Source organism: Falco biarmicus, chromosome 9, assembly GCF_023638135.1.
Source record: "Falco biarmicus isolate bFalBia1 chromosome 9, bFalBia1.pri, whole genome shotgun sequence".
NCBI lineage: Eukaryota > Metazoa > Chordata > Aves > Falconiformes > Falconidae > Falco > Falco biarmicus.
This window is the reverse complement of record NC_079296.1, coordinates 34137627-34164219: the sequence shown is the minus strand read 5'-3', so window position 1 is coordinate 34164219 and position 26593 is coordinate 34137627. Positions and strand designations below refer to the sequence as shown.

Below are 26593 nucleotides of genomic sequence, written 5' to 3'. Positions count from 1 at the left end.
TTTTTTACTGAAACCACTGTTGCTGCCTCCTGCTTCAGTATTTAATTCTTAACACAACCACAAAGACCTTGTGCAATACGTTGACCATGACAGATGAAAGTGAAAATCCTCTGTTGAAGCAAATAAAACCAAATTTCTTCTGGAGCTAATTACACACAAATTGTTTATGGGTAAAACTAATAAAAGTATCAGAAAAAACTTACATTTAGGAGCCTTTTTTTTGTGTTTGCTTGGAAGCAGTTACTGTAGGAGTCATGTCCCAGTTTGGCCCATGTAGGCAACTGGAGTCAGTGGTGTGAAAGTGGAGCTCTCTGCCTTCTAAGCAGCTTCTACAACAGAATTTACTTGCAAATTTACAACTACCAAGTCTTAAAAGTCCTGCAAATGACACTGCTGGGGTGTTTTGCATTTGCAGGCGTGACTGCAGTGTCCTTTTGTATAGCAACTGTTATAAAGACTACCCCTACTTGTGCTTGCAACAGTTATCTTTTCCCATCCTCTTTCCACTCATTCTATCCTTTTTTTCCCCTTTCAAATCTTCACAGTTTTAATTTCACTTTATTGCACTTTTTTATGCTCTTCCAATAACACACAGAGCCAGTGTGGGGGGAAAAAAGGCATATTTTGCACTAAAAGGCAAAATACAAAGGACACGAGGGAACCAAAGCAGCAGCCTATACAAATGTATTAACATTTCTGGGCTGTATTGTTTTTTCTTAAATGACCCATATTCATCATGCAACGGTTGTCAGTCTTGCAGCTGGTAAAGCATTAGACAAAGATGCCAGATTTCACTGTATTCCACCACACATGATGCAGCAGGGTCCATCGTCAGCCGTCAGTGCTGTTGACAAGCATCTAGGTGCATGTTTCCCATTACTGAGGTGGCAACAACACTCAGAAATCAGCCTCTGCTGATAAAAAAACATTTCCAGTGAATCTACTCCATCAGGAGCATGCCCAGTGCCTCCCATAGAAATCACTCAATAATATTTATATGATTTAGTATACTGTTTTCAGAAGACCAGACAGACAGGGAAGAGCAAACGCATTTCTCTATAGGAATTAATACCGATTATTTTTGTAGGCAAAATGTGGTTTAAGTTTAGTATGGATGAAATGAAAGACTAAAGCAGAATCAGTCATGTACTGCTGATGCTAGGATGTTAGTACCTATTTGCTTGCCAAATCTATTAATGATTTAAACCAATTATTCTTGTAATTTATTCTGAATTATTGTAATGAACTAGTGTCTCACTAGCAAGTAATTAATAATATTCCCTATGTGAAACAACCCAGAGGTATGAAATGACCGATTTTTTCATTAAAAGAAAAGTGCACTAGTATCCTACCACACACTGTACATTATCACTTTAATCAGCCAGTGGGTGACAAGAGTGTCTTCAAGATCTATTAAACGTTAATTATCACATTCCAGGACAATTTAATTAAATATTGGGCAAATCAGAAGAGTTCTAGAAACTAGAGCCTTGCAGACCTACTCTGCATACAAAGCTAGACAAAGCCAAAAGACCAAGAAACTTGCACAAGTGAGAGGAAACCAGTGTTACAGCTGAACAGAGCATGTGTCACATTTTACTAAGTTCTGAAGAGTAAAAACTTTTTCATATGTACTAAGATGATGATGTTTATGTATCTACACAGGCATATTATTGTTGCTTTTCTAAGTATTTTTACTTTTTGAAAAAAATTGGTAACACTAAGAAGCTCTTATGAAAGTATTTTGAAAAGGAAATAAAAAGTAGCAAACCACAAAATTTTGCCAAGATTACTTGCAGAAAAGTGATTTGCAGAGCAGCAGCAACAGAATTTGGCATACTGAGCCACAAGAAATGGTCTTTGACCTGTTTTCTTCATGAAAGACTTGACAGCTGCACTTTAGCATATTATTTAGTAAGTCACTAGAGAGAAACACAAACAGGGAATAGAAAAAAACTCACTCTCTCAAATAATTACTTCACTTCGGGTTATATTGATATTTTAACCTTGTTAAATAAATCAAAGAGTTTGGAGGAAACAAAGTCCTATTATTAGTAAACCAATTAATTTTCAAAACATGTTAATAAGCAGAGTATCATCCTGCTAAATAGCATGAATAAAACCTGAGATCAAAGTCTAGCTAATGAAAACAGATGCTCTTCTGAGTAACTTCTACAGAACTAAACAGATTAAGAACTTGGGGTTCCTGTTTAGTTTTTACTTGTTCAAGCTATTTAAATCAAGTATAATATTTTATTGGAATAAAATCACAGGAATCTGTTATGTGTCTGATTCTTTACAGCTTATTCAGGCCAAACTGCCAAGAGAGGAGACCTATTGCTTACAAAGACAGGACCCACTGAAGCAAGGAAGAAACCAAACTCTTGTACCTCTCTTGTTCTGGCTATGACATGAAAAATACATGCCCAACATAGCCTTTAAGTTTTCAAATTAAAATCGGAAAAGCAAGCAAAAGCTACTTCTCTGGTTCTGTATTACCAAAAGATGACTGAGACAGACAGTAACCTATACAGAAGCCACATGATGCCTCTACAGCTCAAAACTGAAGGCATCAGTGACCATCTCTGTATGCTCTTCTGGACCTCAGGAAGAAAATATGCTGCTTCATGATATGCAAAAGCAACAAAGTTTCCAATGCATTTGTGTATTTTGTTCTAGGAATGAGTGTAGGAACCTACTTATACCTTAAATTTTTTCTTTGAAAACTGGAGAAAGGTGGCATGAAGGCTTACAACTTACCAGTGAATGGAGAAGGGAAACAGGGCGGTAGGAAAGGACAGCTAAATTGGATAAGCAGCATATCCTTGGGCAAGGAAGCACACAGAGAAAACTGAGGTCCTTTAGCGTTCGTTAAGCATATCTACACCATGTACACATTCTCAGTGAAGCCCACTCACACTCTCTGATTATCTGAGAAACCCATATCCAAGACCTGCCTCTTGCTAGCCCCTACAGCTCCTGCAAGAGACACTTAGGACTAGAACCAGCAAGGAGACTGAAAAAAGATGACATGACCTGCAAGCGGTGAGTTATTGCCCGACTGCAGATGAGTAAACTAATGAAAGCATGCCCTAATTAAACCATGTCTCTTAGAGTGTATGCCTCCCCAGCAAGTCCTGACTCACTGCAGATGGTGCCATATAAAGGCCATAAACCACCACAGATTACGTCAGGAGGGAACACCTGCAAAGAGTCAGGGCAGTAATCAGCAAAAGCCTGCAATGCTACTGGCAAATGAATTCTAGCAAAGCCTTATCAAAGCCTGCCATCAAACATGCCACCTTCATTTTAAACTGTGTGCCAATAATGTGCTTCCTATCAGCTGGGCTGCTCATTTTGTGGTCAGAGTATTGGATGAGACCATGCTCCCGCTCCTCTCTCTGAACACAAGAAACCATATTATTCTCATAATCTCATAAATCTCATCACATACTCACAACAAAGGAAAGAGAGAAAATACATGCCCATGATCATGATGAAATCCAGTATAGTGGATTTGATTTTGTGTAACATTATCCACTAAACTATGCCTACTGAGGTAAATAAATACCATCCTTTGGTACAGTTTTAACATTTTGCATGGTTAGATTTGCTGCTCAGGAAAAACAGCCTCTGAGAAAAGCATGTATTTTTTATCCCAGCTAAATCTGAAATGTAAAGGTTTGCCTACGTAGCAGAGCAGTGCTGCACAGAGATAACCCAGATGACTTTGAACATCCTAAATGAGTTTAGGGACTGGCAAGTCTCGCTCTGTTGGCACAGGGCTCTTAAGGACACACATCCAGCCGGCTGGATTCCCGTGTGGTTACTGGCACATATGCCAACTAATTCCCTAAACATGGTGGCTTGCTTTTTTTTGCACAAGCAACATTTTTCAAGTAAACATGACGGCCTTCCCCTTGTGTTTTTAGAAATGACAGTGAACTTAATCATATATATTCAAGTATTCTCTTGGTTAGAAAAGCAAAGGAGATGAACTAATACTAGAAAGTATGGCAACAAAGTGCAAATAATTTGGAAACATGGTAGCCTTTTGAATAAGCAAATATTGCCAACAAAACTATCACCAAAATCGCAGGTAAACTGAGGACTTCTGCAGCTGTTGGGGAGTATCTGCAATACAATTTGCGAAAACTGCTGGGCTTAGGGGTCTGAAATAAAGTCCCTTTTCCTATGACTGACTCATCTATCTTCAAGGCTTGGTTACTGATAACATCTTGAGCCTCAACGGAAAATGAAGATGCACAAATTATGAAGCAGCCCAATGCCTCTCCTGAACACTGGGAGGCACAAAGTGTCACTGTCTCATTACTAAATCAAAGCTCCTGACAATTAAAATACTTCCCTTCCACTCTCTCACTATCCTTAAGATGGAATCTCCACATGGGAAAAATATCTTCTACAGCCATAAAAGGAAAAAAAAAAAGGAAAAATAAGGCTATAAGGTTAACTAAAGTACTTTATTACAAGCCTTTTGTGAACAGTCTTAAAATGATGAAACATTTTCTAAATGAGCTTGCATTCCTCTGGGATGCTCTGCTTAGAGAGGTGATATCTGTAAGACATCAAATGTTGCTCAAGGACACATGCTGGGGCTTAGTTTAAAATCTAAAACTTCCCTAAATTCTTTGTATCAGGGCAATAAACCAACAGCACAAAAGGCTCAGACCTTTCCAGTGTTCCAAAGATTTTCAGCTCTCCTAGGCAGAGGGATTTGTCAAAAACTGCCAAATTATTTGTCTTTCTCCAAACCTCTAGGAATCTGTCCAGAAAGGACACATGATGCAAGATTAAAAAATACACTGTGATGCATATGGATTACCTCCTTTGCTCTTCTGGACCCCCGCAAAATCCATGCAGATTAGATATATTCCTGTTTTCATTACAATAAAAGACTGGGCTCAATAGCTTTTTGAAGCAAATAGCTGCAATAATCCCTTTTAAATGCCAAACAGTTTAAAATTACTTCTCTGGTATTTTTTTCCCTAGGAATTTTTTTAAAGCAGCAGCCACAAGTTCTCATTTAGGAAGTCCAGGTTGGACATAATTGAAAACTTAAGAAAAACTTCCAGCAGGGCAATAGGTTGACTGGTAACTGATGCTCTGTCCTTGGAGATTTTCAAGATTAGGCTGGACAAGGCAACGATGAATTTGCTCCAGCATCTGTGACAGCCATGCTTCAAGCAGGAAGTCAGAGCTCCCTTTCAGCCAACATTCATCTGATTTTTGTCTATTTCCTGTACAAGATTCCCCCTCTCTCCCCAGTACATTCAACTAATTTTTAAGAATTGTGTAAAATAAGGGTCACTTTCTAGACTAAAACACAATTTCACTAAGAACTGCTAAAAACATGGCACAAACTCCAGGTCACTTGAATAACAAGAACCAAATGCCTTTTTATGCCACCTCTCAGTTTTCTTTAAGGCAGCTATATTCAGAGAAAGCTTGAAGAAAGTACTAAGAGAATTTTAGATGTGGATTTCAGATGCACGATCGGAGAGAAAATCACAACTAGTGTTATCTCTACTTTAAAAGCACTACATTAACCAATGGTAATGTAAGATGTTGGAAATACCTGGCTTCAGAACAGAATAATATTGAGTTTAAAATTCATGCCATCCCCTTTTGCAAAGTTTCAGCCCATTACTGGAAGAAATGTAAAATGTCCAAGGTTAAGGTATTAAAATCATAGGGAAGCCTTCACCAGCAGATGCAGTGGGTAACACATATTACCTCCCAGGTATTTGATGGAGGAAAGATTTACCCTACAGCTCTTGCATAAAAGCTTGTGAGTAATTTTTGCAAAGCCTTTCCAGGTTATTTATGGACTGACGCATACACTGCCTTTTAACTTCCAAATATTTACATCAAGTTTTACCTTGCTTAATTTCTCTCCTTTCAGCACGGAGGTGAGAAGATGCTCCTGACCGCTTCTGCAATCATGTGTGTAGAGGAGCTGGCTCTAGACTGGAGTTGCACACCAACTTGGCATGAAGGAGCTCTATGTCTTCTGTCATTAAAAGCAATTCTTTGGCAAGGAATTTCACAGGTTTCCCTCTTCCTGACTTAATTTCAGTTTGGGCTTTTTTTTTTCCCCTGGGTTAAATGTGATCCCACCTACTCAACTGTGTAAGACTAAAAATTATTTTGAGGATTACAAACCAGGACCAGAAGCAGCTCATCTACACATTTCACATCACCATCTCTGCCACAGCATGGTGCAAAAGTCACTTAGGCATTGCAGAAGACATATAAGAATTAAAAATAAGGGTATCCTCACAGTAATGCTTTTTGTAGATTTTTAGCTAGATTACCATCTGGCTTTTCCCAATGTTACTAATTCTTCACTCAGGAGTTGACTTGGGCTGGTCATCTCAACATTAAAGTTACCTAAGAGACTAGATGGCTTCATTTGGAAGAAATATAAAAAATTTCTTTGTGACACCAGCACAGGAATTATTTTTCAAAAATGACATATTAGGAAAATATAAAGTGTATTTGGACCCAAGAGAGTAAAACCAAGCCAAGAAAACCATTGTCTCTCTCTCCTTACTTAATGCTCAGCTCCTCTTGCTAAGTTTATTTCCTTTTCACTAATCTGTGGTCTCTGTTTGAAAGGGAAAAAAAGCGCAAGACTCACATTATTGCACAGTTTAAGATAACTTCTTTGTAAAGTTCCCAAATGTCTTATATCTAAAATTACACTATGGAATGGGAAAATAAAATAGCACCTAGGACAAATGATGATTAACCTGCTTTAACAGCTATTATCATCTCTTTAAGATCATGGCAAAAATTATTCTAAAATGTTCCAGCTTCTTCTCAATTCTATAATTGAAAACACTTTTCATTTAATTATAACATGATTGAGAAAATAATGGAATTTAGCAAGTGCCTTAAAGATGTGTGGTTTAGAGCTTTAGACTTCAGGAAACAAGAACTTGATTTTACATAGCCCAGAGGCTGGGGGAAAAGAATTGAATTTGATGGTAATATAAAACTTATATGAATTTAAATCTCTGCCAGCCTCTTTAGCAGTCAGAGTGAAATTGCTTCATTAAGGAAGTTCTGCCATATAAACCTGTAACACTTGTTTCAGCCTGAACAAACATAAGATTAAATTGAGATGAAGGTTGGCCACAGCCTTAGTACTTATAAATGAGCTTCTTCTCTTTTTTATGAATATAAACACAATTAAACGTCTGAAAACAGCTGTGTTCAATCCAACGCATGCAGCTCAACATTTCCTCTCCAATACTGTTGGACTTGGGATGATTTGTGTTCGCTGATGGCATAACTCCTGAGAGCATCATTTACATCTGCAAACTGCCCCCAATCACTGTGTACTTCAAACAGCAAAAGCCTGCAGAGACCTTGGTAACAAACATATATATTTGCTGAAATAAATATAGGAAATATATTCATCATCAGCAAATTAGCATTTTCTAAAGGGTCTAATGGTGAAGACCTACATGTATCTTAAGTACGGCAGGAACAATAATGTGGGCAGCAAAATCTACACTCCATATCAAGGCCAAGAGAAAGTGGCTGGCTGGTGAGGAACAAAATAAAATATGTAGTAGAAAGCTGTATACTACAGCTCAGACTGGCAAGACATAAGACTTAGCACATCACTAGTACTCTGCTGCTGTCACAGGCAGGGTAGTAAAGATGAGTTCAAGGGGGGACTGAAGCCGCCAGCTTTGTGGGTCTTCTCCCAGGGTAGGGGGCATCAGGAGGAAGCAAAAAGATACTTTTTTGACAATTGTAATAAATGGGCAGTAGATGCCAAAATCACCAGCAACTACAGGGAAAGGCTGGATGGGGATAAGTCATGAAAGCAAAGATGAAAAGTTGGTGTTTGAGGCAAGAAAACAGGAGTCAGGACCCAAATCATTCAGGGGTAACAGTAATGGCAGCACCAGTCTTACATCTTTGGAGTAACAGAAGTCCATAAAACCTCTGGAGGTTTTTGCTTTATGAAACCATCTTGGAGACTTTCTATACAGAGAACTTGACAGATCCGACCTAGCCTGGAGGTGAGGTTTCTGAGAAACATGCAGATGACACGTGCCTTGGAGACATGAAGGACAGAAGGGATGGCACTGCTGTGCACAAAGGAAGAAACAAGAAGGAAGTCTGCATAACTTATTGGAAGCACACTGGCAGCCAGTTCTCTCTAGGATGTGTCCAAGATTCGTTTGGAGGGAGGCAAGTCCAGAAATGAGCTGTGAGACATCAGGACAGAGTTAATGAGCTGAAGTTCCTGTAAAGAGAGAAAAAAGGCACAAAGGAGGAAACAACTCCTGCAAATCCCTACACAGTGGCTAAAGAACAGACATGGTTTCTCCACCATGTACAGTAAGAACTAAATCAGAGATGTCAAGAGAAGGCCATAGCTGGCAGCTCTGAATTTCAATGGCAACTCTAAAAGGACAAAAAAAGGATTGCTGGTTCTGTTTGGTTTTTTTTTTTTTTTTTAATGAACACTTAAGAGTGGCTTTACTGAAAGATCAACAGTTGAGTTGATAGACCAAAAGCTGAAGAAATGAAGGGAAAAAGAAAAAAAATATAATCCCCGCATTTAAGGTAATGTGTGGACATGCATTTCGATGTGGCCCTGAGTGACCTGCTCTATTTAGACTCCTTTTGAGCATGGAGTTGTACCAGATACCCACTACAATCCCCTTCCAGCTTAAATCATGAGTTGATGATGCTGTAATACTGGAAGACAAGAAATCCCAACAGCTTTCAATACAATAAATAGTATCAGTAGTGAGAACAGAGGAGAACAGGGCAGCAGCTTATATCTCTGTGACTGAGGAGATCAAAATGTGCTCATCTGGAGAGATGCAAGATCTAAGAGAGAGCAAGAAATGAAGGGAAAGAGTGAAGGAAGACACAGATTATGGACAAGATATATGTTAACAAGGGCCATGAAGATGACTCCAAGAAGAGACTAGGTGAGATTTTTTTTTGCATCTGCAGCAGCGAAGGAGGATGAGCTGCAGTGGGACATGGGACAGCAAGTCAGGAGAACTGTATCTTGTCCATTTTCTCTTTGAAAAGAGAAAAGCAGCAAGCTATTGTGCAGAGAAAGGAGACACAAGCTTGATGAATAGTGGTCAGGAAATGAAAAGACAGCCAGGTGACTGTTGTTTAGTTAGAGGTATAGCAGAACAGGGAAGAAAATAATCATAATTAAGGAAATCAGCCTGCTGCAGGGTTTCTGCCAGTACAGTCTGGCAGCATGAGCAAATGAATTTGGGGATAAGGACCTTGTGTTTAGAGAAGGACAAAAAAAGAGAGAGGGTTTGGAGCCTTAAACCTTCAGAGAATCAACTGCTGCAGGGCTGGGTGCAGGAAGATGAGGCCTCAGGGAGGTAAAGAGAGTTCCTGGTGACCACGAGAGGGGCTGGATGGGCTCTCAGCCAGCCAGATGCCTATCAATAGTGCCGAAGCAATTAGCAGATAACTCAGTCATGGAAAAGGTAGCATGGTCCAGTCTGTCCTATAAAACCCTAGAAACAAAAGGTTAACCCCAGCACTGAGGGTGGGCCTCCTCAAAAGAAGAGAAGCCTTGAAAAAGGCTACCTTTGTCCACCAGTAGCCTGATGCATTGAAGAAAGCCATTCCAGCCATGAGGTCAGACTGCTTCACACATTGTCCCACACAATTGGGACAGCTGTAGTTTATTCCCTGATTAAATTTGACCTAAAAATGGAAAGCTCGAGCCCCAGACAAAGTTTCTGAGGGTCAGTGATAACATGGTTCAGCCTAGCAAAACGTTAGTAGGTCATAAAGCACCTATAAGGAGCACGCTAAACAACGCTGCATGTAACAACCTGAATCTTTTGTATTAAGTGAACAGATACCTTAAGTGAACATCGACATCAACGTTACAAATACATAACTTCTAATGGGAATGCTGTTTCAAAAAACCAGCTTTCAGACTTTTGTTAGGGGAGCCAAACATAAAGGTAATACGAGCTTTGCACATGAAGTCCCATTGCTGTAACAGGAGCACTGCTGCGTCTTGCAAAAGCTATGCTCAGATTGCAGCTTTGCCTAAAATAAGACCTGACTTTGTTTAGTGATAACACAATCTATTTATTTTTAAATGTTATAACGTTCAGGGTGATTACTTCCAGTCAGCCTAGTTGCTCTCCAAGATCCCAGTGGCGAGGCTGGCTCCAGCTCCCCGTTCAGAGCCCCAGCAACACCCCATGGGGACAGGGATAGGCCGGGACAACATATTTTTGCTTTAACATGCCGAGTAGTTAGAATTTTGACTGTATCACTTGCATCAACAATCAATGCAACTTACTTTGTGTTCAGAGGCTGTAACTGAAAACAGAGCCATCAGAGCCCCATTTGCCATCACCAACATAAACAGCCCCTCTGCCAAGACTTGAAATGGGGAAATGATCTGTTCTAAGACTTAAAATTGATGTTAATAATAAAATAAAATTCAAAGCAGGGGTCTGGCAGACTGAAATAGAAAAATATACAGTATAGGAAGAGCATACAGTCAACAAAAGTCCTTGTGCTTATGAAAGAAAGAAGAGAAGAAAAGCAAACCTTTAAGAGACTAGGTCTAGAGGTCCTGCACCCATCACCCAACCCCAATGTGCCTCTGCTCTGACAATAAAGCCATTTACACAAAGGGTAGGCACTACTTCTCACCTTGTAGGAGAGATTACCAGACTGCCAGCCCAGGTAACCTTTCTCATGCTGTGCTCACACCTGGATTATGAATTAATTTGTTATCACCAGGTTACAGGGCACACAAGTACATCTCCCACTGCTAGTGCAGCCAGTACCTGTCACTGTCCCTGATGGTTAGACCCATGCAAAGTGACAAGCTTCCTATCCTGTAACAAAGCTACAAAAAAATCCAAAAGCCAGCTAAAAAGGTGGATGAAAAAAAAAAGAAAAATCTGCCTTATTCCTGTGTTGCTGCTGGGCTGGTATTACTCGTTGAATGATGTTTTGCAGATGACAACTCAGTCTGTTTCAGGGTGACACAGTGTGAGCTATGAAGGTAGTTAGTCCAGTGAGATATTATTAAATGCCTGCGTGGACATGATTTCTTTCTGCAGTATATTAACCAGCTTGGTCCATGTAGTCTGAATGTTTTTTTCCACCACAGGACACAATAATAATAGTAATAATCACACACTAGGTTTTCCACAGCCACCTTCAGCTGCTTCCACACCACCCCCCCATACAGCAAACGGCACTAGGTTTGCTCTTCAACAGAAAATATCTCCACAATGTAAAACTGCTAGTGCCTGAGAGGCTCAAGAATAGGGGCCATTACTTTAACCAAAAAAAGCAACAAAGAAAAGAGGATTTCTCATTGCATCAATATTTTTGCCCAGCATTACAGTGGGGCAGTTAAGCCATTGCTTCTGCCCCCAGTTTCCAGTGAGATGGCAGGCACAGAGCCTGAAACTTTGCTCCATTTTTTTTTTGGCTGGGAAAGGGATGGCACTGAAAGCAAAGGTTCTGGGTTATGAGAAGTTCAATTACTTGCAGAAGCGCTCCTCAAGGCAGTCCACCACGCAGGCACTGTACCTTTGCAGAAGGGCCTCAGGTTCTTTGCTCCAGACTTTGGAAATGCAACTGTGAAGTCTTTTGGGTACAACTGATGTTATAGCTTTGGCCACAGAGACAGACTTTAGCCCATCACCCACATTCCTCAGACAATAAGAAAGCAAACCAACCTCCCCCCCCAAAAAAAAAAATTGAACACACCAGGCTCAAACAGATTCTTAAACTAAATGCTATAAAAAAGGACACTGTTTTTTTGATGTCTTCCTGTCAATTTAAATGACTATTACCTGAAAAGGGTGACCTTAAAATGGTCTTTTAATACTGTAGAGCTCCTAAAAAAATAGAATTAATTAGGCATTCATAGAGACAAATAGCCAGCTCCAGTCCTATACATATCTCATCCTTAATTTTGAGCGTGCCTGTGGTAGTTAACTGTGTTACTTAATGGTTGGGCAGTCATAACAAAAAATGTGGAGGCTAAATGTTCATCACTAGGCTTCCCACTGGTAATACTCATTATATGCAGCCACTCAGAGGTGCTTTCATTTTTTAGTCCCAAAGGAAATACAGTCATCGTTGCCTCAAGGTAGGATTCAGCTGCCCTCCATGAGGCTGGGAGCCCAGCTGTCTGCATGTTGCAGGCAGCGCTGGAGGGGACAGACAGCAAAGGAGTTTCAGCATAGGATGAATCACCCCTTGAAGGGTCACTGTGTTCCTGTAAACCTATAGACTACTGACCTCAAAGCAAAATTAGGTGGGATATGCAGCTCTTGAAAGAAATGTCTATAAATAAGAAGGGACATTGATTATTTCATGGTCTTACAGGACTATACAATTCAACTTTTAAGTGCTAATTTATCCAGTTTTAGTGTTGCTACACAATATTCCTCTTAACTCATAACCTGCTGCATTAGTATGAGCAAAACTAAAGTCATCAGGACTCTGGGTTTGCTACATGTAGGAGACAACCCGTAGCCAGTGGCCAATGCTGGAGAACATCAGGGTTGGGATCCTGATGGGCAGGAGAGCTCAGAAAGGGAATCAGGTCATTGAAGGACAACATATTAGAGCAAAGTCATCCTAAAACCAGCAAGTCTATAATGGTGAACACCTTTTTTTGCTGCTGAATAACCTGGATGACATAAATTAAATCAAAAAGTCATTATGTCCTCTTTGTTAACACTGAATCTGAAAACACGATTAAGAAAGTAACAGGTTATTAGAAATGTGTACTAAATACAAACTTGCACCAACTTCTTCTTCTAAGGATGGGAGCCTAATTTACTACATCATGGCCAAATCATGATTGTGTTAAAATCACTGGCTAATTTAAATGGCCTACCCTTCCTTTGTATTTAAATTATTCAGCATGCAAAATGAAAGCCATGAAAATATATTATTCTGTATATTTAGAGGGGTACTTATTTTAATATGCTTCTATAAGGAATTTTAACTTCTACTATTTTTAAATCACAAAGCTTTAATATTAAAGTATTCCATATTATGATGTCCCTTATAGCCACTAGGTACTGCATCCCAATACTGGGTTACTATGCATCCTTGCAGAACACCCCCTCAATTTTCTATGCATGAAAAATTTATAAATGATAGTTACTTTATATGGAATTACAAGCCTGACACACAAGACCAAATCCATCCCTGGTATAAAAAAAAGGAGGAGATTTGTAAAGGAGCCACATCACATGATGCTGTAGTAAGTTTGTCTAAAAATAAAAGCAGCCATACCAGGAGATGCCATAAGCAGGCATTGGCTTTTTAATGCCATTAAATGTGATGACACTCAAGGATGTATGTTTAAATGCATGCATAGGTGTGCAAATGTTATAGGAGTTAGGCAAAGAAACCTCAACAAATGTAGAACATTTTTTACTCTTTTTTTCCCCCTATGATTACATACTGTTGTAAACCTGCTCTGAGGGTTAGCTAATACGAATTATCTTGTCTACATCACGGCTAGTTACGCAAAGCAGCTGGCAGGCTGCAAGTTCGCACGCAGCGTCCCTTGCAGTAGTTTGTACTTCTGCCTCTGCATCCACCCTAGGCATCTTTACTTATTTTTTTTTCTAAGCAAGTCAAAAGAATTATAATTCAGTGCTGTATTTTCGAGTTCCACTTAATGCTTACAAACCTGAACAGAGCTAGCAGGAGTATTTTGATGGAAGCATTTTCCCCAGAAAATGTGTGATTTCCTCTGAAGGTCTTCTATAGGATATTTTTTTCTCCTCTCCCTATTAACACATTTAGTTTGGATTATGGATAATTTTTTTTCCAACTGAAAACATCTATCATAAACCAGCGCTTCAGCACTTTGACAAAAGCATCACAATTTTGAGATTTTAGGATAAAATGTTTTGATTCAATCATCAACATTTATTGTTGACAGTGACATGTTGACAGAAAAGTCTTATTGTTGTTGCAAGTTGCTTACAAGTTGCTGCAGGACAGAAATAAGGTGGGTTTTTTCTGTTTTGTTTTATTTTTTCTTTTGCATAGTACAGGTATTGACTGCAAAAACACACAAGAAGATGCTAAGGGGAAGAGCTTGGAAGATTCAGCCAGCACCAGAAGAAGCCTTCAGCTCTTAAGGCTGTTTCACACCCTCCAAATGAGAAAAGCAAACCGCAGCCTCAGGTTTATGCTCCTTTAAGTAAGCAAGAACCACCAGATCTGATCCCCGTAATCATTTCTGTCACTAACCAGTTTCACTCATCCTGGTTCATAGAAGATATATGTCCCGAATTGTGCTATTTTAAGAATTTTATAAGAATATATACTTTTATATGAATAGCGCTCAAGCAGCTTTCATATCTAGTAAAAACCTACAATATAATACCTCCATGGTATTTCCCCTGCATCACCTGTTTCAGCAATAGTGTTTTTTTCAGGCTATGGAATAATGCTAAGGCAAAAAGACATTAAAAAAAAAAATCTTGGAGAAATTTATTGCAGCAAGTGTAAGCAAATATATTCATAACCATAAACCCCCTGTATTTCTACTTTCCTCCATCTGGCACAGTTTTATTGCCCAATGTTATATCTATTTTAAACTCAGTGGGAGGAATATTGTGCTTGCTCTGTAGGACTACCTCCTCAGAGGAAAGCAAATATACAGTTTTAGTTCCCAGGCTATGATTCAATTGTAAAAAAGCCAGAGCTATTAATAAACTGTGCTTTTATAAACTAAGAATTATTATCTTTAAGATTCAAAACAACCTGATTATTTATTAACTACATTTGAATCACAAAGTTGGCTCTAAGCATAACTTCCCTGTAGAAACTGGGGCAACTTTATTTATGTACTTTTTGTCAAAAAAGTAGTAAAATTTTGAACTTATTGCTAATTGTCTCCTAATGGCTATTTTTCCCAAAAGGAGTTTTCTGTTTGATATGACTAAATAAAAAGCCAGATATTTGTTTTCTTTTTCTCTTAGACAATAAGGCACATTGTCTTAAGGCCTATTTTGTGCACAAGCCTTCTATTAATATGATTTTCTATATTCCTTCAGTAACTGATGTATTTTCATGATTATGTATTTTATGTAAACAGGCTTCTGAAATGCAAAGTGGCTGCTCAAAATGCAGCACAAGGCAGGCAATTGATAAGTCACAAAAGACTCCAATTCTGGTGTTCACTGATCTTGCTTAAGTACATAATCATTTGTTTTTCCTTCTTAACGTGATGTTTACTGTTGCTTGACTAAAGCAGTTTTTGTTCAGCATTACTATAAAATAAAGCTGCATCTCATTTCCAAGTACATTGCCCTGAAATTCAAGAAATTTGGAAGCAAGATACATAACAATAGGAAAAATCAAGCAGCTGAAAACCCCTGATTCATCATCTCACGGCTTAACTCCAGCCCTAATCCAGCTTTTTAAGTGATCATCTAAACACAGACGTTGAAAGAGCCTTTGTGGGTATGATTTTTTGCAATTACTTTCCTTGCTGTATTACTTTGGTCCTAAGGAAACCCTTTGCCTATTCAAGCCTGGAAGAGTAGTTCTGGTGTAACTCTGCCAGGCAGAGCAAATACAAAAAGCTGCGTGGCTTTTTGGAAAGGTTCACCAACACCTGCTGGACTAAGATGTTACCAGCTTTCTTCATCACCAGCACACAAATTAGTAAAAAACCCTCAAATTATTGACCTTAACAGCTTTTTGTCAAAATGCAGAATGATTAGCTCTAGCTCCAAATATCTTTTTACATACAAAACGTGGTTCCTCTTAAAGAAAAAGTAGGACTGAGTTCTAGAGATCTTACCAAGTCTTTTAAGATGCTAGAATCTATAGCTTGTTGCCATGTCTATAGTCTCAGACAACAGACTCTTGAGCTCTCTGCAAACCAAGAAGTCAACTGCACATCTTAGAACTTGAAGGCAACTTGTAAGAGGAGCAGATGGCCCATCCAAAAAAAAACCAAACCCACATTAAAACCAGCATTTCTTCTCATCCAGCACATTTCAACTATGGAATTAATTGCCACAGAAGGTTGTGGATTTTAAAACTGCTTGCACATGTTTGAAAAAGTAAATATAAACACACCAAAGATTATAAATTATTAAAGCCACCAAGCTCTGGTTCAGGATGTTCCTCAGCAATTGATTCTGGTTGCTGTAAAAGATGGGATGCCAGGCTAGATGGATCTTTGGTTTCACCTTGTGATCCATTCTGTATGCTTGTTTAAGACAGGAAGACTCAATAATATAAACTCATTCCTGTTGGAAAAGCGTAAGGTAACCTTCATCTCAGTAGTTACAATGCAGTGCTCCTACGCAGGATTCTGTGAGAGCTAACACATCTTTCTCTGTCCCTCTGGGTCCTTTCCCCCTCATTTCTTGATATATGGGGTGGCTGAAGTTGACACAGCTTCAAAAACCCCCACATTTATTTTTGCTAGGTGACAAATGCATAGCTATGTTTTTGTGAGTTACAGCACACCCAAAAACAGGAGGGAACCTGCCAGTTCATTATAAAAGGCTTTGGATGAGTTGCTCAGTCGGGAACTTCCCATAACATCAAGAGCCTTTGATAACCCACTGAAGATGCCTGTCACAAGCTTCTGTGCAAGCCAACCTAATACTGGCCAGTGTTTTATGAAGAAATAAAGAATGAAGAATGTGTAGTTGGAGAAAGTGAAGCGACTACATCAGCAATCAATATATGCTTGCAATAATGTAATTAAACAAATTGCAGAAGCCCTTATGAAGGTTTCGTAGCTTACTTTGCAACAGCAGTATGGTAAAATATCTTAATCTGTGCTAGAGTGACACCCTGTCTAAGGGCTTTGAGACCAGGGCACCCAAGCACCAGAAGCCAGCCTGGCCAGGACAGGGAAACATTCAACGTTACAATCACCACCACCACTACCTGTACCTCTTCATCTCCACAGGGCTCCTGGCCCAAAAACTACATCATCCTGAACTGAATTTCTACCCTATGGCTCTTTTTCCTTCTTTTAATTCTTTCCCCTGTTCCTAACTGGGCTGAAATAGGAACAGTGAATCTCTTTGTACTGTGACCCCAGCCCAACAGGTGAGCAAGGAACAGTTTTGTGCCAAGGCTGTGAGCAAGAGAAATTGCTGTAGGTGGGAAACATCCAGAATTCTCCCAGCTAGGAGCACATAGCTTATTTTCCCATCCCTTCTCCATCACAGATCCCATTTGCTTTCTTATACTGTTATTTTGCTGCTCCCCAGACTCTTTCCCAACACTCTTCGGTGGCTGGATGCCTCTTGCCCAAGCGCACTGATTGCAACAGACAGACTAGTACTTCTCCCTGCAGAAACAGAAATTAAACTATATTATCCTAGAAGATATACGTATCTTTTACATATTTATTTAATATATTTTAAACAAATATATCTTACAAAGCCACCCAGAGATGTCTGCCACATACATACTTATATGACCACCTCTAAGTCATACAGTAATAAACTTTTCAAATCTTCCATCCCACTCCCTTTTCCCAAGAAAATTCAAGACAATTAGGTTAATTAGGTCAGCAGATGGTAAGGTTTTATTGGAAGCATGGTATTGTGAGGAAGGTGTCCGATGAAGATGAAATACAACTCTTATGTTTCCTGAGAATTTCAGTCAAGGACACTGAAAAAGTTTTTCTAGATACAAACCATTCCTGCATAGTAAGGGCTGAGAGAAATGACAGGGCATTTAGGAATTTAAAACATGTTTGATACCTCCCAAAAGGTGATTTGCAATAAGCAGAAATTTGTACATGTAAAAAAAAAAGGAAGAATGGGCAATGTTTGATAGTAAGGGAGTGTGAAAAATACCTTGTTTTACTGCAGATCAGTCTGAACAGGAGTATCCATTTTACAAAATAAAATAAATTTTAAATAGAATAAAATAAACGCCACTCCAGCTTGCACTTTTCCTTTCCAGGACAGTGAAGGTGGCTGTGAAGTGTATAGGGCACTGTGTGTGGGTCTTGCAAAACCAAAAATATTTGAAGATGCCAGCATGCAAATCCATTTTACCATTTACCGAAATAGCTATTTTCTAACTGCTGAGAACTGGTCTTATTCCCCCAGCATTTGAACCAAGCAAATAAATCCCTGTAGTCCTTCAAAAGTTATTAGTGAGCAACAGGGGAAAAGAATTTCTGGGGAAAAAGAAATGAAACAGGTAAGAAATAAGATAGAAAGGGCAAGAAAGAAAATAGCAGGGCAGCAAGGTGGGGCACTCAAACAGGTTTCCAGGTTTTGACAATTAGGTTTTTAATGAAAAACTGGATTTTTATTTTTGTAGGGAAAAGGAGTAATGTAAAGCTGAGTTTAACAGTAGTGTCACTGCAACTGCACAGAAGCAAACTCTGAATTAAAGGAGGGAGAAGAGCAGCATAAACGGGATCCCAGCACCTCTTGCAGCATTTATAGATATTTAATAAATCCTATTAATCCTGGAGTCTGACTCATAACCCTGGCTGCAGCAAGAGAAAACAACCACATATTAGAAAAAGAAACAAATTGATAGAATTGCCAGTACTCTAATGTCCTTTTTATTGATGTCTCATTCTCATCTCAGCCATCAGCTACTGGACTTTTAAAAATGTTTTCGGGATTATATTCAGTTCCTACATTAATTTATGAATAAATAACGCTCTGACATTGCTATCTCAATTACGATTTAAAGAGGCTCTAATACTTCCCCGTGCATTACTACTTTTTTCTGATGTCTGATGACATCTATCACAGCAATTCATACTATTTTAAGCTGGAAATACAGTATAAAGTTTTTGGATGGTCAGCAAGGCAATTATCTTTTGACACTCCTATCCATACAGATATATACTGTTCTACTGCTCCTGCAAATTTTCAGTGCACAAAACATACCTCAGACATTTTGGGGAGTTAGAGGAGAGAGAGTTTCTGTAACATGGAGAAAATAACTGCACGGGAGCCTCCAGAGGCAGAGATATGAAAGGGAAATAGTACAAAATTTCTTGGAAGGAAGATGTGTTCTTACCCACGAGAGCAGGTTCTACCACCCTCATTTTCAAATCATCATGAAAGTAACAAAAAGATTTATATATAAATCTGTTAGAGTATCTCAAGTATCTCTATAATTCTCACTATGTCAGAGAACCTCCTGCATGACCCAAAGACCACAATTTCTTCTTCACCTTATGCATCACAAACACATTTTGAAAAAATAATAAAATAAATAAATGAATATATTGGTATTTTATTCTTTACAAATGAGAAGGACAAAGGGAGGACACCCTTTGACTGGGGCTTTCTGTGCCAAGCAGGAGCTTCCTCCAGCGATTTCATCCACAACCCAGCCCGCCATGACACCAAAGGCAGGAAGGCCTCCCAAATTCCCAAACCTTTTCCATAGACAGTGTCCCAAAATAATTCATACCAATTGCCAAGAAGCCTTGTCTCCTCAAACTGGCTCTCCCCCTGCTATGGTTTTGCTGGCAGTCAAGTGAATGTGTGTTTCGCTTTGGCTTAATTACATCGCAAACATATGCCCACGTGGATTTATAAATCAACACAATTGAAGATGATAAACTCTAAGTGAAAACCAAGTAATTTCATTATTTTGAAAGACAGCTCACATGGACAAATGAGCAAACTAAGCTCCTTTCAAAATAAAACTGTGTTTCCATAATCCTGTTTTGCTTTGCCAGCGTCCACCCCAGCCACACTGAATTAGCTCTTCTGGTAACTGCGTTAAAAATGCTCCTCTCAAAGACAAAGTGCCATTTTCATCTTACTGCATGGAAAACATCTTTGCTAAGACCATTTGATAATTTGTGTAAGTTTAAATCAAAGCATGGCATCCATATTTCCATTACTTTCTTTCAGTACAACGTACTCCCAGCATTTATATTTATACATCGATACATAAAATAGACATACATGCATTGTGGAGGCCAGGGCAAGCCCTGTCTCAGCTTTAGCCTGGCCTAAATTCTCTCCCAAATTCTGCCTCTCTTGCTACAACTCAGGAGACCTGAGGCTGCTGAGTGTTTAGGGATCCCCTCTTCTAAAAGCCAGCAGACTTGCCAGAGAATCCTGGCTACGGAACCTCAAGAGCTGGCCAGTTTGGTCAAAGTGTTATGGCCCACGCTATGAATATTTCTTTCAAAATCCTTCTCCTTCTCACCCAGGTGGTCTCCATCGCTGCCTCTCCAAAACATCAGCCCTCTGCATTGTGCTGCCCCTCCTTTTCCCTATGGTCTGTAGCACCTCCTGGATCCCCAAACCAGGTAAAACTCACAGCACTCAAAACGACAGCTCTGTCTCAATGCAGTATGTGATGTAATGTGTAATGTAACAGTGAAGGAGGCAACGGTTCAGACCGTTCCTCTTTTGAGTAGGCCTATGGGAAACAATTTGTGAAGGAGAAAGAGCCTTCTCTTACATTGCTAAAGATAGGCTTTTCTGTCCTCTTTTCTTCCCCCATTGTTTTCTGTAAAGACTGTCCACCGCGAACTAAACCATGTTTTCCATCCAATGAGAAGGACGGATGGCTGCTCCAAAACCATCATTTCTTGAAGAGGATGGAGTGTGGTTCAGACAGATGCTCTTGTGCAAGGATTCGGCTGTGTAATGCCACCAAGGAAGCATACTGTAATTATTTAGTTTTTGTACATGAGCCACAAAGTTGCATTCAGTAATTTTCCTTTGCTTATTTGAATGCATTATTTCCCTGTTGATAGAAATGATTATTGTAACAACCTTATAAAATGTTTATTTCCAATTAAGAAAACATTACCAAAAAATAACGGATTGTTAGTACACTGTAAATTTTGTATTGCTATACTGTAAATTATACATCTGCGATCTCTGCGCCAATTAGCCAGGAAGGTAAAAGTATTACTGTAAGATGACGTGGCTGATCATTTCACGACTTGTTTTGTTCCTGCTGGTGTGCAATGGGATATGGCGAAATAATGTGTGCCATCTGGTGTGAGCATTAGAAACAGAATATTGTATATCATCACCCAATGCCTACATAAGCATACATACTTCTGTGAGAGACTAGAAGAGATTTTTTTATCTGTCCTTCTGCTGTGCAGCACTACAGTGAACGGATGCTGCAACTATTATTTTATATTGTCAGAAAGAAATGTCTTAGTTGTTACTACGTCTTATACATATGAAATCACAACATGATTTAACAGCATGTAATTAAGTATTGCTAAGCAAGAACCTGTTTTGAAAAATTGGTCAAAGATAAAAAAGTAAAGAAAATACACAAAATCTTATTTTATCTTGAGCTCTCAGCCATAACTGTATTTTACAGCAGTAACACCCTAAAGGCTTCCCAAGCTGCTGAACAGTGATGCCCTACACAGTCCTGAAAGATACTAATTTATTAGAAATTTATTGACCTGCTGGATGCTTTACATTACAATATTTTCAGACTATGAAATTAAATCTAGCTACAGAACTACTGAGATTATTAGCAAACTGGAGGTATGGTACTCCAGATATGCCATCACCCTAGCAAAAAAAAGTATTGATATTATGCTTTCCTCGCATGTTGAGAACATACTCTCAATTATTAAGTTTCTGTTTAGTTTCAGAAGATCCAAGTTATTATGGATTGAATATTTAAATATATGTAGACAAGTGTTTACTGTAAATTAACTAATCTCAGACTAAGCCAGTTAGCCAAAATACTGTGTTTGAAGTGCTGAGAAATTCTCATTATGGTGGTGTTGCATGTCACTAGAACTCTTTAGGGATGCAAGGTAGGAAATTGCTTTTATTTCCTGTATCGAGTCTTCTTCAAAAGATGATTTTGTTTGGCATGCTATTGCCTGCTCTCACTATTAGAGTGGCTGCCACCATATAGTCGGTGCTATTTTAAAAACATACCAACTCCGAGAGTTAAGTTTCTGTGAGGCTCTAAACAATAAGAAAAAAAATATGTTTCTACCTTATGTGTTTGTGGGGGGAAATCTAAAATTATAGATTTAGATTTATAGCTATAGATTTATCTCCATCGTAGTATTTAAAATGTAACCAAAATATGGATCTTTATTTAATAACCATATTATTTATATTAAGAGGTATAGATGTGATGGGGCAAGACTCAAGCTTTGTGCTGGATACATCTCCCTGTCTGTCAAGAACTAACAAGAAATTTGGCCTTCCAATGTTCTGCTGCCTTCTTTTTGGAAGAAGGATGATTTAGCAAGGATTGAGCGTGTTATCACAGCATCAAATATCAATTAATTAATTAATAGCTGAAAAAGCAGCCTAATAGCTATTATGCACAGAAAAGCACCCAGGATGGGATGACTGTCTGTCCATTAAGATGAATGGGCACTCCAAATTCCTGCCTGAAGCACATGTTTTACTATTCCTACTCTTATCCTCCCTTTGGAAATAAAGCATAGTTTTATAATAATCATCTGTTGAATATGGATTTACAGCTTCTCTCTCTTCTAGTTCATCCCCAAAGGAAAATTTTTATATGTAACAGGTCACTCACATACAAGTCCCACCTCCACCAAAATCATATCTACACAATAAGACAATTTTAAAACCACCACCATCGCCCTGCCCCCAGCAATGTACCCCATCAAGACCATGATTATGCCCTTTTGACCTTCAAATGCATGGTCAGGGAAGATGGTGCAAAGACAAACTATTTTATGAAGTCTACAAACATGGGAAGATCTGCATTTGACCACTCAACTGCAGAACAAACATTGTTTCCCCATTAAGCCTCCTTGTAACGCGCAAGACCAAGTGACAATACCTGACTGCAAAAGCATAAACCCACTCCCAAACACTTTCCAAAATGCAAGAGCCCTCTGAAGGCTGCAAAAGTCCTTGAAAACTTATCTCAACGTAAGAGCTACATCATCAGGAGCACTTACCCTTGAAGGGCTTTTTCTCCAAACCAATCTCCCTTCTCTAGAGTACGGAGAAAGACCGGATCTTCACTGGGGGAGTCTTCACGGGTAACATTCACCTGTTGAAAAGCCAATTCCGCCCAGTATTTAGAAACTTTCATTAACAAATAAAACGTGTTTGTTCAGAGAGGGGTTTGTCATCTCCCAGATCTCTCAGGAGAAGCTCCAGTCCCTATATCCTCTGGGAACCATGTAATTCTCCAGAGTCTTGCACTCTTCCCTCAGCATCACCAACCAACTGTGCAGGAAAATGAGCAGTTACTTTCCACTAAGGTACCTACTACTCTTGCAAAAATGCAATACTTGTGGTTTTTTGAAGGTTTTTAACTCTAAACAGGGAGCTGGCTGCACAAGCACAGTCATTGCCCATATGGAGTCAGCAGCAGAAAGAGGTTCTAAATATTGTCTGTGTTTCAGACATGGCACATGCTTCTGTTAGCTTCTTTCCTGTGTTGCTAAGTTCACGTAAGGAAAGGAATAACAAAAATAATCTGCATTTAGACATAATTGAAACAGCTTGGAGCATTACAAAATGAAAGATGCCTCCTCTCCTTTTTACTCTCTGTCAGATTCAGTGAAGGGATAACTGCAGCTGGAGCAAAAATCATGTATTTTCATTCAAGTTAAAAGGAAAATACCACCTTAATTTTGCAGTGAAAGAGAAAAGCAATTACTGCTGATGGAGAGCAGACTTTCTACCCACTTGTAAAAGCATTGGTAGTACAACCCAGCGCAAGCCAAGCTGAAGAAGCTGGCACTGCAAGAATAGGAAGATGACTTCGCATCTATGAGCAATGATTTCCTATTGCAGGGGGGTCTTTTTTATTTTCCGTAATGAATTCAGAAGAAAAATAGTAACTGATCATCAGAACACCCTTGGCTCTGATTTCCCGCGCTGGTACAGGGTATAAATCTCAGCTGCCATGTAATGACAAAGCCTCTGCCGGGTGCTGAGGATGGCATGACATAGACATACCAAGGATGCAAAGGGCTCCATGAAAGATGAATGCTCTTGATGTAACGGCCCTCTACAAGAAACATTTCTTCCATTTCAGCTGTTATCAGAGGTAACTCATACCTCTTACAGTATGAGAAGGCAGGTGAACTACAACCTCCTGCTATCAGTGCATGGTAGGGATCACCTCTCCCAATGTTAACCATCTATAAATCTAGTTGTCCAGTCTCTGCCTATGGTCAGTGGAGAGGGACAGGCATTTCCAAAGCCCGAGTTGCCCAAAATTTAATTTGGATGAACAACTCTCTGGAGTTACCTCACATACATGGGAAAATCTCTCATCTGCTTCTCCTTTTCAGGATATTTGGCTTTTAGCAGAGCTTTTCTATATGCAAATTCACAAAGCCAAAATCTGGGACATCAGACACATCCTTTTGGATTTAGAGACATTCCAGTTTAATTGCACTATTAAATTTACAACTGTGGTCTGCACCTTCTCCCATCTCTTTCATGGATAGTAAAACCAGTGGGTTTGAGTCATTAATGAGTGCTCCATCTACATCACACTACATTTAACATCTGCAGTGACTCATCAAAGATCAGAGGGTAAAGAAATGTGTAATGGATAAGCCTGGAACATTTGTAGCTGATGAAAAAACCCCTCAGACAAAGTTAATGCAGATTTAAGCTCTTTCTTGGTGACGTCCACTGATCCTAAGGAGCGAGTGCTAAGGGATTGCAGGAATGTGATTTCTGTGTGGTTCAAAGTGATGAGCCATCTGAACAGCCACGGCACCAATTAAGAACCCACATGATCTGGCATTAAATTGGTGCCAGGCCATTCGTTTTAAAGAGAAAATGGTGTACAGTGGCACAGCATGGCACACATTGTCTCCAGGTAAAGGCATGGAGCAGAAGCACTTAGCAAGCAGAAGGGACTGAGCTGTTTTCATCTGATGTATTATTCAACAGATTTCTAGAGGCAGGGTGTTTTAAATACACTTTTGATTTCTATTCACTTGGACTTGAGAAAACATGCTAAAATAATAAACAAGCTCAGGAGTGGGATCAAGTGCAGAGAATGGAGTTCATGGAGAAAAAGAAAAGGATTTTGCTCCTAAAAGAACTATTCATGGAGCAAGGGCTGAAAGAAAACAGACCAGAAGTCTTTCTAAGCATTTCTGAGAGAAGTGCTGGGCTCAGAAATGTAAAAAAAGTCTTCTCTGTTCCCATGACTGTCACTACAGCCACTCTGACATAAAAGGCAAGGCAGAGTTTTAGTAAGTAGCTCTTGTTGCAAATACTCATGTGATGCTGCTGAATGCAGAAAGTACATGGGAGATCTCAGGTACATGAGCTGCAGCCAGCATTTTTTCTAGCTTATTAAGCTGCCTGGGTTGGGTTTTAGCATGGCACATGGGACATTACGTGCCCCTGCTTCAGAAAGTCTCAGGCAGCATACATTGATATGTTTATCCTATATTTCATATCCATTTATTCCATGTTTCACTGCTGAGGTTCTATTCCTCCTATACTGGGCTGTATCCTTAGCATGGGTTAGTTATTACATTTGCTGTGTAGCAATTATGCCCCAATATAGGCATTAAAATTAAACACTCTCCAATTCCATCTGTCTTCTATCAGTCACTGATACCTCTTTTGCAAATCAGTACACTTGGAAGAGAAAACTGGGCAGAATTTAACTGCCCCTGTGGAAATTTCTGTCAAGCCACCAGGATCCAGCTGACGGTCTGGGAATTTTTCAGCAAGCCTATGTGCATTGTTTTATTTTGGCTCCCTTTTTCTGGCCATCAGCTGTCATAGTAAGATAAAGTAGCAACGGCCAGAGATAAAGCCAGGGAGCATCTCAAGCAGGACTAGAGGCCATGGGCATGGGTGGTTTCATCCTGCATCCTGCAGGCAAGGTGTGAGGGCAGGTCAACAACTGTTTGCCCAGCTGGTGTCAACAGGGATTTAGTTTTTACAACCAAGGGACTCTCTCTGGAGACTGAGGAGTGCTGGGAAGGGATGGGATCCACCTGACCAAGTCGGGAAAAAGCATCATTTGCCAACAGGCTGGCCAACATGGCAAGGAGGGCTTCAAACACTCAATGGGGGAGGCACACCCTCCCATTATTTCTGCTCATTAGAAAAAAAATAAATTTGAAGTGTGTATCATGGTTGTCCTTATTCTGGGAGAAGAGGAAATACTACTTCTGAATTGAGGAAAGCAAAGGGGCATGAGGGAATACCATCAAACTGGGATTTCTGCAGTCCATGATTCTCTTTGTTTCAGAAACTTGTCCGTAACTGTCTTATTCATCTGAAAAAGACCATTTTTATTTCTGATGAAGATCTAACTCCCAGAGACAGAGAGTGAAAGATGACTGTGAAAATCTAGTTTTAGTACCCAAAAGCTAACAGCTGCCTTGGGAGACAACCCAATGGAGTGTACAACACCCACACTCTTCCTCTATGGGCGCCATGGGGTTTTTGCTACCTTTAATTATGCAAGGCCAATGTTAATATGTGCCTGGGTGTAAACATCAGACCCACGAGCCAGGAGACTGGTGCTGGCCTACTTTCAAGCATATTTATCCATTTGTGGTTTATTTTCCGTGTATCACATCTCATCTGCAGTG

General features: G+C 39.5%; 1 protein-coding gene across 2 annotated transcripts in view; it reads right to left on the bottom strand.

The window, feature by feature from the left end:
• PRKG1 (protein kinase cGMP-dependent 1) overlaps positions 1 to 26593 on the bottom strand; it is a 508829-nt gene that overhangs the window by 100144 nt on the left and 382092 nt on the right. For both annotated transcript variants that reach the window (XM_056352515.1, XM_056352514.1), the window contains exon 7: positions 22961 to 23055. In XM_056352515.1, the coding sequence (XP_056208490.1) occupies positions 22961 to 23055 (95 nt within the window). The remainder of the gene's footprint in view (positions 1 to 22960; positions 23056 to 26593) is intronic.